Raw genomic sequence first — 15658 nt, 5'->3', positions numbered from 1 at the left:
AATACTGTCTGAGCGGGACATGTGCGTTAACTGCGTCAAATATTTTAACGTGATTAATTTAAAAAATTAATTACCGCGCGTTAACGCGATAATTTTGACAGCCCTAGTTAAAAGATTACTAAAGCATTTACTCACAATGTTGCTTATTACTTAAGATGTCCGTTACGTAACGGCGTTATTTATAACGACGTTACTCCCAACACTGGCGTTCAGAGATGCTCTTCTGACAACTTTGGTTGTAACGGGTGATTATTTGAGTCACTGTTGCCTTTCTATCAGCTCAAACCAGTCTGGCCATTCACCTCTGACCGCTGGCATCAACAAGGCATGTCCGCCCACAGAACTGCCGCTCACTGGATATTTATTCTTTTTCGGACCATTCTCTGTAAACCCTAGAGATGGTTGTGCGTGAAAATCCCAGTAGATCAGCAGTTTCTGAAATACTCAGACCAGCCCTTCTAGCACCAACAACCATGCCACGTTCAAAGTCACTCAAATCACCTTTCTTCCCCATACTGATGCTCGGTTTGAACTGCAGGAGATTGTCTTAAACCATGTCTACATGCCTAAATGCACTGAGCTGCCGAAGGCAATTATATTTATTATTTGAAATGTCTGTCGTTTTAGCTTAGAATCATTAACTGATGTCTAATATTTTGTTTAAAAAAAAAAAAAGACAAAAAAATTATTTACTCACATACTTTGAACTTTTAAACAAATTACGTCACATACAAAAAAGTGGTGTCTGTAAAAAAGTCACAGATATCTACCTCATAACTATCGCTTAATTTTATTTTTTCTGCTAGTGTTGCATTTTCTCCGATGTTAGATGGCAAATAATGGATACAAAGAAAAATTGGGGGAAAAAAAGAAACGTATAAAAGAGCAAATATATGAAAATCCCAACCACTCCTTGATGTCTGCGATTTCTGCATCGCGACCCTTGTTATATTACCATGTTTCACCCATAAAATCCTCCAAAAATATGACTGTCTTGACACTCGGTGCTACATGCTACATGGAGTTTTTGGATCAAAAAGAGGTAAGTACGCGATAATATCTTGTGAAAATCATGGCGTCTTTAATTATGCTCGCGGTCTATCACCTGTAGTCAGGAGCAACTTATGTGTGAAATTATTAACACATTATTATATCAATTCACATGTTATTTTGGTGTTTTGGAGTGACATTGATGGTTTGGTAAACTTGTTAGCATGCTTTTTATGCTACAGTTATCTGAATAACTCTTAATAGGTAAGTTACATTAACATACCGGCCACGTTCGCATTTTGTTGTTCATGCATCATGTAACATTATCATACTGTTCTATTATTCAGCATGTTGTTCTCGATTTTATTTTTATTTTAAATTGCCTTTCAAGATGACATATCTGCTCTATGTGTTGGATTTTATCAAGTAAATTTCCCCCAAAAATGCGACTTATACTCCAGTGCGACTTACATATGTTTTTTTCCTCTTCGTTGGGCATTTTATGGCTGGTGCGACTTATACTCAGGTGCGACTTATAGTCCGAAAAATACGGTAATCATAGGGAGAAGGATTGTAAGGCTTTAGCCAATTAAATTATGCCTCCACAGGCTGCCAAAATTCACTCTACTCATTTTACGCTGCCTTTTATCTCTCTATATAGGTAAAATGGCGCCATTACAGATTGAGCGCGACAATGTGTGAGTGGGTCGTGCAACGCATGCATTAATTGCGTTAAATATTTTAACGTGATACATTTTTTAAAAAACTTACCACCATTATCAGAATAAATTTGATCACCCTACCTTAGGCCTAAAGACTCTGGATGAGTGTAACATACCATGTCTGTAACGTTAAATACAATTGAAAACGATTTAATTAAAAAATATATATATATTAAAAAAAGGCATGAACGATATTTTTTTGCCGATTCCGATACTTTGAAAATGACGTGATCGGACCCGATCGATCGGCACTATTGCGTACATTCGTACATTTTTCCAACGCAAATCCAATAAACAAACACATTCATACTGAAAACATTTGTAATAGTTGAAAAACTATTTTCTGGAAAAATTCCAGGGTTGCCAATAATTCTGTCCATGACTATTTGTTAGTTTCAGTGCATAAGCTAGCGCAAGTCAATGGTCCCTTCTTACGAAAACATAACTGCACACTTGTGTTGTGTAGTAATTTTAATTTACAGGGCATTGTCAACTTGCATTACATTTAGTGCAAATAATAACACTTCTGATGTACAACTTACACACGTACAAAGTGTGTGGATTAGTGACGGTATCAAAATTAAAAACAACAGCTATATTCATCAGCGGACACGGAGCGTAGATTTGATAAATTAATCCTTCGGAAACTCTGCCGACTGAGGGTGACGACCTCCGCCTCCCCTAAAAAATTCAAATTTGATGACGCCGCTGGCAAATACAAAGCAATCCCAAGTTTATTTGAATGATGAGGTATGATCACGATGTGAAATGCTGAACCTCCCACCCCCGCCCGCCCGCCCACGTAAAAAAGCATTTCCCGCCACTGTCGATAAATGCACATGTGGTGGTTGTATAGTAACAATGACCAGGCTCACGCTGGTGTCTAAGGCATTCCTAGGCGTAGTTTATCATCGTCAGTCATCGTGCACGCGAAATGTAATTGTCGCGCCGGAATGCTAAATTTAGGGTGAAGGTGGGAAACCAAATGCGCACGTAGACAAAAACAATTGAGCGGGGACATTCCGAAGGCTGACTAAAAGTCAGGGGGAAAGCATTGTGAAAATCAAAAAGCCTACTGAACTTTTTAAGCGCCAAAGTCGCAAAATTGCAACAAGAACGTAGCTGATTTTAACAAGTCAGACCTGAAAAAATACTGCCATCTTTTGGTGCAAAGTCGTAATTACACGAGGCATCATATTTGCAGCTCTATATAAAAACTAGCAATGTTCTTAACGCAATTTTGCGCTTAAAGTGTTAACTCTTGATTAACAACGCGCGATTACGTCGCCATGTGCTCGCAGTTAAAATGAGACATTAAGCTTTAAAGTTTCCTTGGCACGTTTGCCGACATCTAATTCAAGCGTTTTAACAGTCCATTCACATTTGTCACTTTGGTAAACTAAAAGTAGTTTTTCTGTACAATACGTCGTTTCCCAACGCTCACTCTCCAGAAAGCCATTAGAAATATAAAGATCTCCGAGAAAATTTTTTTCGCCCTCCATCGGACCGCCAACGCGGTCGTCACGAGAGGGGTGGGATGCGCAAAAGACTCGCACGCTCACTTAGTTTTCTCTCTTTAGCAGCAGCAGCAAACGAGTAGCGTCGATGCTATTGGTTAGCCCCAAAAGACAACAAGTATGCAATCATAAGAAATGTACAAAACAATCTACAAAAAAACAACACAAAAGCGAATAACAATCATTTGAAAACGATTGAAGAGGAAACTTTGTACATAGAAGGACCCGCCAATGTTGCGCTGGAAGAACAAATACTGATGGAATAAAGTCGCGCGACCACGTTTAAGGTGGTCCTCGCTGGTCCTGTTGCACGGTGTCGTCTTTCGGGGATTCAGCCATTGTTTCCTGAAGGAAGATTTACGTTAAAGCGACAAGGAACAAAAGAAAAGTCAACCATAGACTTCATAATGGTATCGACGAGTCAGATCGGTCATGCACTGCGCCTCGCATTCAAGTAGGGGGCCGCCTACATCATGAGGAGCTATTCACAAGCACACGCACATAGCGATCTAACACGGGATTTCTGTTGAAAAAGTATGAAAGCTGTACCGCATACAAACAGGCAGGATTGTCTCAGGAGTGATATGTTCGAGGATTCAAGGTAATTATATTTTTCATACCATGCATGCATTTTGAAACGTGAAAAAAATCAATGGGAGAAATTAGCCGCTACTACATTAGCATCATAGTTCGCAATATTTACCTAAGATAAATGCTAACTGCACGTTTTTTGCTTTTAACCAAGAATCGAAACTGTTTTACGTCCATATCTATAAAGATTTTGGGGATTTATGCATTTATTCACAAGAATTTTCACCGGAAAAGCTCTGTTTACATATGGCGGCCGCCAGCTTAATTCACTAACATACTGGCACTGTACTTCGACATATTAACGTAAAATAAATGCTAACTGCACTTTTTTCCCTGCTTTTAACCAAGAATCAAGACTGTTTTCTGTCATTATCTATCAAGAATTTGGCGATTTAAGCATTTATTCAAAAGAATTTTCACCGGAAAAGCTGTTTCCATAAGGCGGCCGCTAGCTACATTCACTAACAGACTAGCGTTGTACTTCGACATATTTACGTAAAATAAATGCTAACAGCACGTTTTTTTTGTTGTGTTTTTAAACAAAAATCGAGACTGTGTTGCGTCCATATCTATCAAGAATTTGGCGATTTCAGCATTTATTCACAAGATTTTTCACCATAAAAGTTCTGTTCACATATGGCAGCTGCCACATTGACTAACAGGCTAGCATTGTACTCCGACATGTTTACATAAAAAATGCTAACTGCACGTTTTTTTGGTGCTTTTAACCAAAAAAAAACCAAGACTGTTTTACGTCCATATCTATAAAGAATTCGGGGATTTAAGCATTTATTCACAAGAATTTTCACCGGAAAAGCTCTGTTTACATAAGGGTACATAAGGCAGCCGCTAGCTACATTCACTAACAGACTAGCATTGTACTTCGACACATTTATGTAAAATAAATGCTAACTGCACGGGTTTTTTTTTTTTTTTTTGCTTTCAACCAAGAATCGAGACTTTTTTATGTCCATATCTATAAAGAATTCATGGATTTAAGCATTTATTCACAATAATTTTTACCCGAAAAGTAGTTTACATAAGGCGGCCGCTAGCTAAATTTACTGACAGACTAACATTGTACTTCAACATATTTACGTAAAATAAATGCTAATTGCACGTTTTTTTGCTTTTAACCGAGAATCGAGACTGTTTTACGTCCACATCTATAAAGAATTCGGGGATTTAAGCATTTGTCCAAAAGAATTTTCACTGGAAAAGTTTTGTTTACATAAAGGCGGCCGCTAGCTACATTCACTAAAAGACTAGCATTGTACTCTGACATATTTACATAAAATAAATGCTAACCGCACTTTTTTTCTGCTTTTAACCAAGAATCAAGACTGTTTTCCGTCATTATCTATAAAGAATTTGGGGATTTAAGCATTTATTCGCAAGAATTTTCACCGGAAAAGCTCTGTTTACATAAGGCAGCCGCTAGCTACATTCACTAACAGACTAGCATTGTACTTCGACATATTTACGTGAAATAAATGCTAACTGCACATTTTTTTTGTTTTTGCTTTAAACCATGAATCGAGACTGTTTTATGTCCATATCTATAAAAAAATTCAGGGATTTAAGCATTTATTCACAATAATTTTCACCGGAAAAGCTCTGTTTACATAAGGCGGCCGCTAGCTAAATTCACTTACAGACTAGCATTGTCGTTCAACATATTTACGTAAGATAAATGCTAACTGCACGTTTGTTTTTTTTGCTTTTAACCAAGAATTGAGACTGTTTTATGTCCATATATATATAAAGGATTCATGGATTTAAGCATTTATTCACAATAATTTTCACCCGAAAAGTAGTTTACAAAAAGCGGCCGCTAGCTAAATTTACTAACAGACTAACATTATACTTCAACATATTTATGTAAAATAAATGCTAATTGCACGTTTTTTTGTGCTTTTAACCAAGAATCGAGACTGTTTTACATCCATAGCTATAAAGAATTCGGGGATTTAAGCATTTATTCACAAGAATTTTCAACGGAAAAAGCTCTTTGCCTGTGATTCCACTTGGTCAGCTTTGACGGTCTCGCCAACAATACAGGCCCCCTATTTATCGGCCCGCGCCCTGTGTCCCGTCAATACATTATGAAGTCCATGGGCCAACGTATGAGGGAAAACATATTACTGACATATATTGACCTCTCAAAACAGGATGGGCTTCCCCGAAGTCTTGTCCTGGACGTAGGAGGTGAAACGTTTGAGGAACTTGGGGTACTCTCGCTTGGCGACGGCCCGGAGAACCGAGGCCGGAGCCCACCCGCCGGGATTTACTGCCACACAAAGAGTCACGTCAGCAAAGACGATGATGCAGGGTTCAAATTCAGTCTGTTACTTTTTTAAGTTTTCACACATTTTCTTGTACTCAATTCAGGCACAATGAACACAATTCATGCACCATGCCCCTGATTCAGTCCTTCTAAACTATAGATACAATTCTTGCTTTACACTCAAATTGCAGTTCAAACCACCTCCCCCAAAACACACACATTTGGGCCATTTTTTCTGTCGTTGTGTATGGAGTATAGGAGAAATGAGTTTAAAATGTGAATAAATAAATGCAGCTTCACTTGAACTGACCCAAACTATCACATGAATATTTCAACCGTTGTGTCTTCCCCTCGGTTTGGGCCGCATACCAACACAATGTATGTCTAGGTGTTGCATTTACATATGAACGGCTTTTGTCTTTCAGACAACGACTTGCCAATTCAAAACCACTTGGGTCATTTTGGCACCCTTGCTTGGGATTATTAGGAGAACCAGAATTCACTGGGACTTCACATTTTAAGACATTTTTAATACTTTAAAAATATAATTTAGGACCAAAACATGTCGTGACCATTTCAAATTTGTGGTGTGTTGGACAAGGGAGACATGGAAAACAAGCTGGATAGGGGCTCTCCAGGACTAGAGCTGGATACCTCTGTGTCACACGCTGCCGTCATCGGTGTTGATTTATGTTCCTTCCTGCCCTGTTTTATTTTGGTGGGTTCCTGTTACTTTGTCAAATTTGTTTTTCCTCCCCTGATTGCTCACACTTGTTCATCATTAGCCCTACTTCTTATACAGTGAGGAGCAGAAGTATTTGCACCCCTAGTAATTTTGCAAGTTCACCAACTTAGAAAAAAGGTGGAGGTCTGAAATTTCGATCATAGATGCATTTCCACTCACAGAGACATAATCTAAAAAAAAAAAAAAAAAAAAAAAAAAAAAAAAGCTCAATATTGTCACCTGTGCACCTCCCAGTCACTCATAATCCAACTGCTGCCATGGGAAAGACCAGAGAGCTTTCGAAAGACACCAAAAAAAAAAAAAAATTTTTTTTTGAGCTCCACAAAACTGTAAAAGGCTATGGGACAATTGGAGAGGAGCTTGGTGAGAATAAATCAACAGTTGCAGCAATTGTTAGAAAATACAAAACGCTAAACAGGACTAAAAATCTACCTCAGACTGGGGCTCCATATAAAATTGCGCCTTGTGGGGCATCACTCATAATAAGAAAAGTGGGGGCTCAGCCTAGAAATACACAGCATGAGCTGGTCAATGACCTGACGAGAGCTGGTGCAGTTTCAAAGGCTACTGTCAGTAGATGGTTTAAAAGCATGCATTGCTCAGAAGGTTCCCCTGTTGAAGCCAGTGCATGTGAAGGCCTGTATGATGTTTGCGAGGGTCCATCTGAATGATTCAGAAGGGTCACGGGAGAAAGTCCTGTGGTCAGATGAGACCAAAGTAGAACTTTTTGGTGCAACTTTACTCGTCGTGTGTGGAGGAAAAAGATGGATGAGTACAGTCCCAAGAACACCATCCCTACTGTGAAGTAGGGATGGTGCTTTGGGGCTGCTATTCGGGGAAGTGGACAGGACGACTATATTGTATAAAGCAGAGGATGAATGGTGAAATGTATCATCAGATTTTGAGGCACAACCTCCTTCCCTCCGTCAGAGACTTGAAGACGAGTCGTGGTTGGATCTTACAACATGACAATGCTCCGAAGCACACAGCCAAGCTGAACAAAGAGTGGCTGCGGAAACAGCATATCAAGGTTCCTCAGTGGCCTAGCCAATCTCCAGACCTCAATCCATTAGAAAATCTTTGGATGGAGCTGAAACTTCGCGTTGCTCAACAGCAGCTCCTAATCCCGACAGATCTACTGTAGAGAAAATTTGTGTGGAGGATTGGGCCAAATTCCCAATTTCCGTATGTGAAAACGTCGTCAAGAACTACAGAAAGCGTCTGACCTCTGTAATTGCAAAAAAGGCTTCTGCACTAAATAGTAGTACTGTTTTTCTCAGGCGCTTAGCGCTCTTTATTAGCGCTTAGCGCTGTACTGCTTTAAGATGGCGGCTGTTTACAAACGCTGCCCAGACGCGGCCGAGTCTGTCATTTCGCATCTAGTTCAACATACATGTGATCTCTATAAATGCACCAGACGCTACCTGTTACCAATGTAGCATTGTGCGGGCTAGTATTTAGCAACGTCGGCGTCGTTTGTGGCGGCTGTCGGCTGCGGTAAGTTCCCCCCCCCCCCCCCCCCCCTTCTTCCTCTCCGCACGTGACAGCGCGTTGTCCCGCATTAAAAGTAGTCCTAGCAAAACGTGATGCTTAGAGCTGTCAAAATAAACGATTACTCGAGGTGAATAAAATTACTCGGATCAGTTTTTAAACTCGAGTTACTCGAGTTGCTCGAGTACTCGTTTCAGCTCTATTCCAGTTGTTTCAATAATTGCTAGCTATGGTATTTGGTAACTTTTCTTGGATAGTGGTGCCATAATACTGTCATAAGACCGTCATAATTTTTACATGACACTGTCATAAGCATTAATGAATGCTTATAATAGATGTCGGTTAGTGTCATCCAGCAAATTATCTCACTTTTGAATGGACATAAAAGATCTGAGCTGGACATAAATGGATTTAGTGACATAATATGCCACATGACACATATTGACATTTGTTATAAGCATTCAGTAATGCCCATGATAGTGTCATGTCATAATTATGATGTTCTTATGACAGTCTTATGATGCCGCTGTTAAGTTAGTGTTACCTATTAACCCAAATAAATCAACAAATAAGCCACACTGGACTATAAGCCGCAGGATTCGAAATGAGGGAAAAAAGTAGCGTCTTATAGTCCGAAAATTAGGGTACTTCTCTTCCTCAATGTATACCGCTTAAGTTTCTTGAACCTGTGTCAGTGTTTTTCATTTGTTGGACTTCTAGTAGCAAGCTACGACATAGTCTACACGTTACGTTTTTGTTTGATGCCGTCTCTTGCGATTACCAGTTGTTTTGTGAAGAGCTTTGTTTTCACGTTCCTAGCAATAAATCCTACATTGAAACTTGCCATCCACCTTTTCTCATGCACTTGAGTCCAGCAGTGAGTGCACCCATTTTGACAACATTTAAATTCACTGGCACTTTTAGATTCCGAATACTTTGTTTGTCATCATTTTTGTTTTGCCAAGAAATTGTATTCGACATCTGAAAATCTGGTTTGAGTGAAAATAATCGGGATTTTCTTGTTAGCCACAATCGAACACCTAGTCTGTGTACTCACCATTGGCCACATAGGTGATTTTACAAAGGATGTTATCCCTGCTGATCTCTTTATCGCCCTCTGGTGGGCTGACCAGAGTTTGGCAGATCATGGCAACGTTGATTTTGGCTCGCACACACCGATTAGAAGGCTGAAAAGACAAAAAGCGTTGTTAAATGACGCCAGTGGTGGAATGTAACAAAGTACTTTGTTACTGTACTTAAGTGCATTTTTGTGTATCTGTACTTGAGTATAAATATGAAGTGGTACTTTTTACTTTTATTTCACTACATTTTACAGCAGGGGTGGGCATTACGTCGATTGCGATCGACCAGTCGATCGCAACGCTAGTGTGGGTAGCTCGCAGCATCCCAAAAAAAAAAAAAAAAAAAAAAAAAAAAAAAAAAAAAAAAAAAAATTTTTTTTTTTAAATGTACATAGTTAATTTTGTTATGTGAGCAAACATAATTTACCGTCCATTTTTTATTTATATTTTTTTAAATGTACACAGTTATTTGTGTTTTGTGAGCAACATAACCTCATATGTTGCTCACAAAGCATAATTACTGTAACTGTACATTTAAATTGTTTTCTTTTTTTTTAGTTCACCCTCCTCTCTTAAGGTAGATCGCGGGAGGTTGTCTCATTTAAAAGTAGATCTTGGAGCAAAAAACTTTGAGCACCCCTGTTTTACAGCATGTATCTTTCACTACATTTTACAGCATGTATCTGTACTTTTTACTCCATCACTTTTCAAATTGTCGCATGCTTTCGCATTCTTTACAAGTTTCTTTTTTTTCCATTGTGAACGGATACTGTTTTGTTTTCATGCCTCCTGTATGGAAGTAGATTTGTGTCTTTTATTCAATCAAAAAAGTTCAATCAAAATAAATATTTTCAATTGAAGAAAAAGTCACTTCAATTAAAAAAAGGTGTGAGAATGCAAAAATAAATTTGCATTTGAAAACTTCCTTTGAATTTGTTTTTTTGATTGAAGTTGTATATACAGTGGTACCTCTACATACGAATTTAATTCGTTCCAGGACCTTGTTTGTAAGTCGAAATGGTCGTATGTCGAGCAGGATTTTCCCATAGGAATACATTATAATTCCATTAATTCGTTCCAAAGCCTAAAAACATACACTAAATTCTTAATAAATACTGCTGGCACTGTTACAAATGGCAATTAAACATAGAAAAACAAATAAGTTATTAATAAATAATTCAGAATAATATAATAATAAGAAGAATAATTAATAATTATTCCTGTAAATAATGTAACGAATCGGATTCTAATATGGCGGACACTTTTTACTGTCCCTGAACGCACCGCGAAGGTGACGTCTCAGTGAGATAGGTCGGTGCGGTAGAGATAATACAGTGGTACCTCTACATACGATCACTTCGACACACGATCTTTTCGACATCCGACGTAAAATTTGAGCCGCCATTTGTTTCTACATCCGACGAGTTGCTCGAAATACGACGACATGACAGCACTGCAAACGAACGCACGGTGGATTTTCTTGTGTGAGAAATCAACACAGTTTTCAAAAAAAGTTGATACAGTTGGAGAAACAAGGAAAAAAGTGATGCTTACCTTTGAAATGAAGATGCAAGTTATAGAAAAATATGAGCTTGGGGTGCGCGTCCCTGAACTGGCTCAACAATACAGCTCCATGGTCCTCTTCCGACCACCGTTCGCCACTATTTATAAGTTAAGGTGACAATTATTATTGTGGTAACATTGCCAAGGAAATCGCCAGCTTCGTCACGTTTTTATCATTTATTTAAGAACTTATCCAACACAAAACGCCCATTGTCTTAAGCAGTTGACCGCTCTCAAGAAAACGAAAGTATTATCTCTACCGCACCGACCTATCTCACTGAGACGTCACCTTCGCGGTGCGTTCAGGGACAGTAAAAAGTGTCCGCCATATTAGAATCCGATTCGTTACATTATTTACAGGAATAATTATTAATTATTCTTATTATTATTATATTATTCTGAATTATTTATTAATAACTTATTTGTTTTTCTATGTTTAATTGCCATTTGTAACAGTGCCAGCAGTATTTATTAAGAATTCAGTGTATGTTTTTAGGCTTTGGAACGAATTAATGGAATTATAATGTATTCCTATGGGAAAATCCTGCTCGACATACGACCATTTCGACTTACAAACAAGGTCCTGGAACGAATTAAATTCGTATGTAGAGGTACCACTGTACTTTCGTTTTCTTGAGAGCGGTCAACTGCTTAAGACAATGGGCGTTTTGTGTTGGATAAGTTCTTAAATAAATGATAAAAACGTGACGAAGCTGGCGATTTCCTTGGCAATGTTACCACAATAATAATTGTCACCTTAACTTATAAATAGTGGCGAACGGTGGTCGGAAGAGGACCATGGAGCTGTATTGTTGAGCCAGTTCAGGGACGCGCACCCCAAGCTCATATTTTTCTATAACTTGCATCTTCATTTCAAAGGTAAGCATCACTTTTTTCCTTGTTTCTCCAACTGTATCAACTTTTTTTGAAAACTGTGTTGATTTCTCACACAAGAAAATCCACCGTGCGTTCGTTTGCAGTGCTGTCATGTCGTCGTATTTCGAGCAACTCGTCGGATGTAGAAACAAATGGCGGCTCAAATTTTACGTCGGATGTCGAAAAGATCGTGTGTCGAAGTGATCGTATGTAGAGGTACCACTGTACAAACAAGTAATAATATAACAAATAATCATTTATTTTTTTCAATCAATTTATAATTTGTATGATGAAAAACTCTAGCATCCCTTTTTAAAAAAATTATTATTATTATTATTTTTTTTTAAACCTTTACACTCATGTTAAAGTCAACTTACGGCCGCATTTTCATGGTCCACAGAAAAGTTGCACACCAGCCAGGTGTCAGGGTCATTTTCATTGGTTGCCAAGATCTTTCTGATGGCCGACAGGTAGAGGACGTCTCTCTGAGAGGCCGGCCACACCCTCTACGATGCACAAACGCCGGCCATCAACAACATAGCGAGCATTCATCAATAACAACGCCAGGATCAACCCTGCTTACCTTGTGCGTCTGATAAACTATGATGGCGTTGTCCGAGAGTGTTTCCACCACGTTGAAATTTTCGATGGTGGCTAAGGAAGATAGAAAGATGAGAGTTTCACGCACGGAACGACTTCAGCAGCGCTGATGAGAGACTTATAACTTACACTCCCAGTCCATGCGCACGGCCGTGTCCCAGAAGTAATGGCAAAGCTCGTGACCCGTCACCCCTTTGACAGCATGTGTCGCTTTAAGGGGATCCAAAACGATACCATTCTCTTCCACCTCTCTTCTATACACCTGGAAAATATGTAGCAAAATGCATCTACCATCATAAAAAGGTAGGGCCAAGGGATGAAATTTTGTATCGCGTGAATAGGCAGAAATCCATTCTAAATAAAATCCCTTGGTGATGTTCAAAGAACAGACAATAAAAGCCAGCATTTCCAGATAGTGGATTCATGAAATGGGGGCAGATATTTTATCAATGCTGGTACTCTTCTAGCCAATCAAATGAGAGTATCCCAGATTGCTCGTAATGTCAGTATTACCAGCAAATTATCTCACTTTTGAATGGATATAAAAAAATCCGGACTGGAATGTAAGGAGTTAGTGACAAAATTTTCCGGATGACACATAATGACATCTGTCATAAGCATTCTTGTTTTCATTATGACAGTCTTATGACGGTGCTGTCAAATAAAGTGTTACCTATTAACCTTAAAGGCCTGGGATTTTGCACGCCTTTTATGTTGCGTTTATATTTCAAAGAAAAAATTGTTCACAATGGCCTGATTGGGTCCCTTTTTTCAGGACACCATAACCTTTATGTCCAAACTGTTGTTTTCTTCACTAATTTTATTCAACATTTTGGACCCAAAAAGACAAAAAAAAAAACAAAAAAACTTTTTGGTCAAAATTTGTAATTAGGCATGTGCCGATTACCCATTTCAAGGTATATACCATGATATGAAAACGTCAAGGTTTCAAAACTGCAAAAAATTTTTCGTGACACCGTCCCTAAGGTATTAGCTATTTTTTATGTCCCAAAAATCCATGGAGAAATCCTTCGCTTGCAGCTGTAAGGCTCAACCCTCCCCCAACAGTTGTTGCTCAGTGTCAGGGAGTCGGCTGTGTTACGCGATGGCTGGAGGAGGTAAAACTCCTGAACTTTTCCCCCCATCGAAGAAAACGAAATTGCTGGTGTGGGAATACTTCGGCTACAGAAAAGTTCCAGACGGCCGCGGCTTAGAGGAGGAGGGCCAACCGACATGTGAAAAATGTTTGCGGCGGGTGGCTACCGAGGAGGCAATATGCCTAATATGATTTTGCATTTATACAAAATTAAAGGTTAGTAAACACTGTCCTGAACGTTTCCCACCAGCTACGAGAGTTAACTCCAGCATGTTTAATGTGTCTATTGATGGTAAAAAATGTTTTTTTCTCTCTGGCTTTTTTTCTCTCTGGCAACTGGCTGTGTTAAGAAACAGAGTGTGTGTATAATGTAAACATGATAGGTCATACACACGTGCTTTTTATAGAAAATAATTCAATTATTTTTGTTCTGATGGTAATAATGTTGAGCTGTGGCTTTGAGTTTAGCCTCACCTAAAGGACTGCATTTATTTTGATTTAGGATATTTCTTTATTTCTTTATTTATTTTTTAAATTTATCTTAACAACATTTACTTATGTTCCAATTTGCTAATATGTTTTTAAAAAATCCTTATATTTTTGCTTAAGGTTATCATATCGTCAGAATTTCAAAAACCGGCACATGCCTACCAGCTCGTTACATTACTGCGGACTAGTCGATTTAACCGTGAAGGAGTTGGTCAGCAAAAAAACCCCCCCAAAAAAACACACACACAAAACTGCAATCTTACTGCTCTTGCATGTGCGAGGAGATGAAAAAAAAACTGGCTTTAAGTCACAAAATGCCCTTATTTGGGGGCAGTCCGGAGCACTGTGTATCTACATTTAGTAACAACTTACATACATAGTAACACCTAAGTACAAAACACAACCTATTCCAATGTGGTAAATGCATTAACTTTCTAGTTTTGTTTCCTAACCATCTTAACTTTCCTAACTGTCGTTTGGTGACTCTTCCTCATCGTCATGGATGGAAGTCCTCAAATTCCCCTTCATCAGAACTATCACTTTTACAAATTTTGCTCATCTTGTCATCATTAATACACAATCCGAGAGCACCCTCTTGTGGTCCCTTGGCAACATTGTTTGTTGTGAAAGCCAAGATGGCTGCACACGTTTTAAAGTTGCAGTATGGCCGTGATGTTGGTCTATTTCTTCCTTGGGCAAGTTCTGTTCGTAAGTACTGTTTGCCAAAAGTACGGTGCATATTTTTGTAGTTGTACATTGAATTTTTTACATAAGACATTTGTAGATTATTTTGAAAGTAACTCGTCTGTATTGTTAGCATACACAGCTAATTCTAAGTTGTAAACTGTTTCAGTTTTACGCTAATCTAAATTGGGCAATGGTCAGAGTGAGGACAGCATATCAGGGGTACAGGTTGCACCTGTATTTTTGGGTGATAATTTCTGTTAAAAAAAAAAAATTCCGACCTATACGCGAGTATACAGGTAGTCCCCGTGTTACGAACGAATTCCGTTCCTTGGCTGGTGATGTAATCCGAATTTCCACTTAAATTGGAATTAACACTATAAGTACCCCTAAATACAAAATAACTGTCCAAAAACATGTATCATACGTCATATTAATAAGATGACGTAAAATAATAAGATACTCTGTGGTACGTTGTGTTAACTCAATATAAATATTGAATGACTATTCGGGCTTAAAAACTGTTCGGTAGAAGTGTGACAATTAATCTATTAGCAAATTAATCGACAACTAGTTTGATAACCGCTAATTGTTTAGGACCTTCTTCACCCTAAACTTGTCGAAATTTCTGAAATTAGAACATACATATAATTTCTCAGCTGTAAATATCATCAGATGTAGGACATGAACGAAAATATGCTTTTACTTTGGAAAACAACAAATCACATTTTTGCCAATTTTCGGACATCTTACTGTCTCAACTAGCTTCTTAATTTGGCTGCAACAACTAATCGATTAAATCAATTGATAAATTAGTTGCCAACGAATCTGATAATCGATACAGTTGTAGACTTCAGTTAAGTCAGGAAGCTGTAATAAAATATTTTTGAAGGAAATAATAATAATAATAATTATGTCTTCATTG

At 38.4% G+C, this 15658-nt stretch overlaps 1 protein-coding gene across 5 annotated transcripts in view; it reads right to left on the bottom strand.

Moving 5' to 3' along the window:
* Nucleotides 1-224: 224 nt before the first annotated feature.
* LOC130913057 (ceramide transfer protein-like) overlaps nt 225-15658 on the bottom strand; it is an 84252-nt gene continuing 68818 nt past the window's right edge. For 2 of the 5 annotated variants that reach the window (XM_057831338.1, XM_057831339.1), the window contains exons 11-16: nt 12594-12726; nt 12448-12518; nt 12242-12370; nt 9401-9530; nt 5980-6110; nt 225-3574 (exon numbers count right to left, since the gene is read on the bottom strand). In XM_057831338.1, the coding sequence (XP_057687321.1) occupies nt 5983-6110; nt 9401-9530; nt 12242-12370; nt 12448-12518; nt 12594-12726 (591 nt within the window). In that variant the 3' untranslated portion in view covers nt 225-3574; nt 5980-5982. Of the gene's footprint in view, nt 3575-5978; nt 6111-9400; nt 9531-12241; nt 12371-12447; nt 12519-12593; nt 12727-15658 lie in introns of those variants that run through there. The other 3 variants (XM_057831334.1, XM_057831336.1, XM_057831335.1) reach the window with 3 other exon arrangements.

This window comes from Corythoichthys intestinalis, chromosome 3 (assembly GCF_030265065.1).
Source record: "Corythoichthys intestinalis isolate RoL2023-P3 chromosome 3, ASM3026506v1, whole genome shotgun sequence".
In the NCBI taxonomy this organism is placed as follows: domain Eukaryota; kingdom Metazoa; phylum Chordata; class Actinopteri; order Syngnathiformes; family Syngnathidae; genus Corythoichthys; species Corythoichthys intestinalis.
This window is presented reverse-complemented; position numbering and strand designations above follow the sequence as displayed.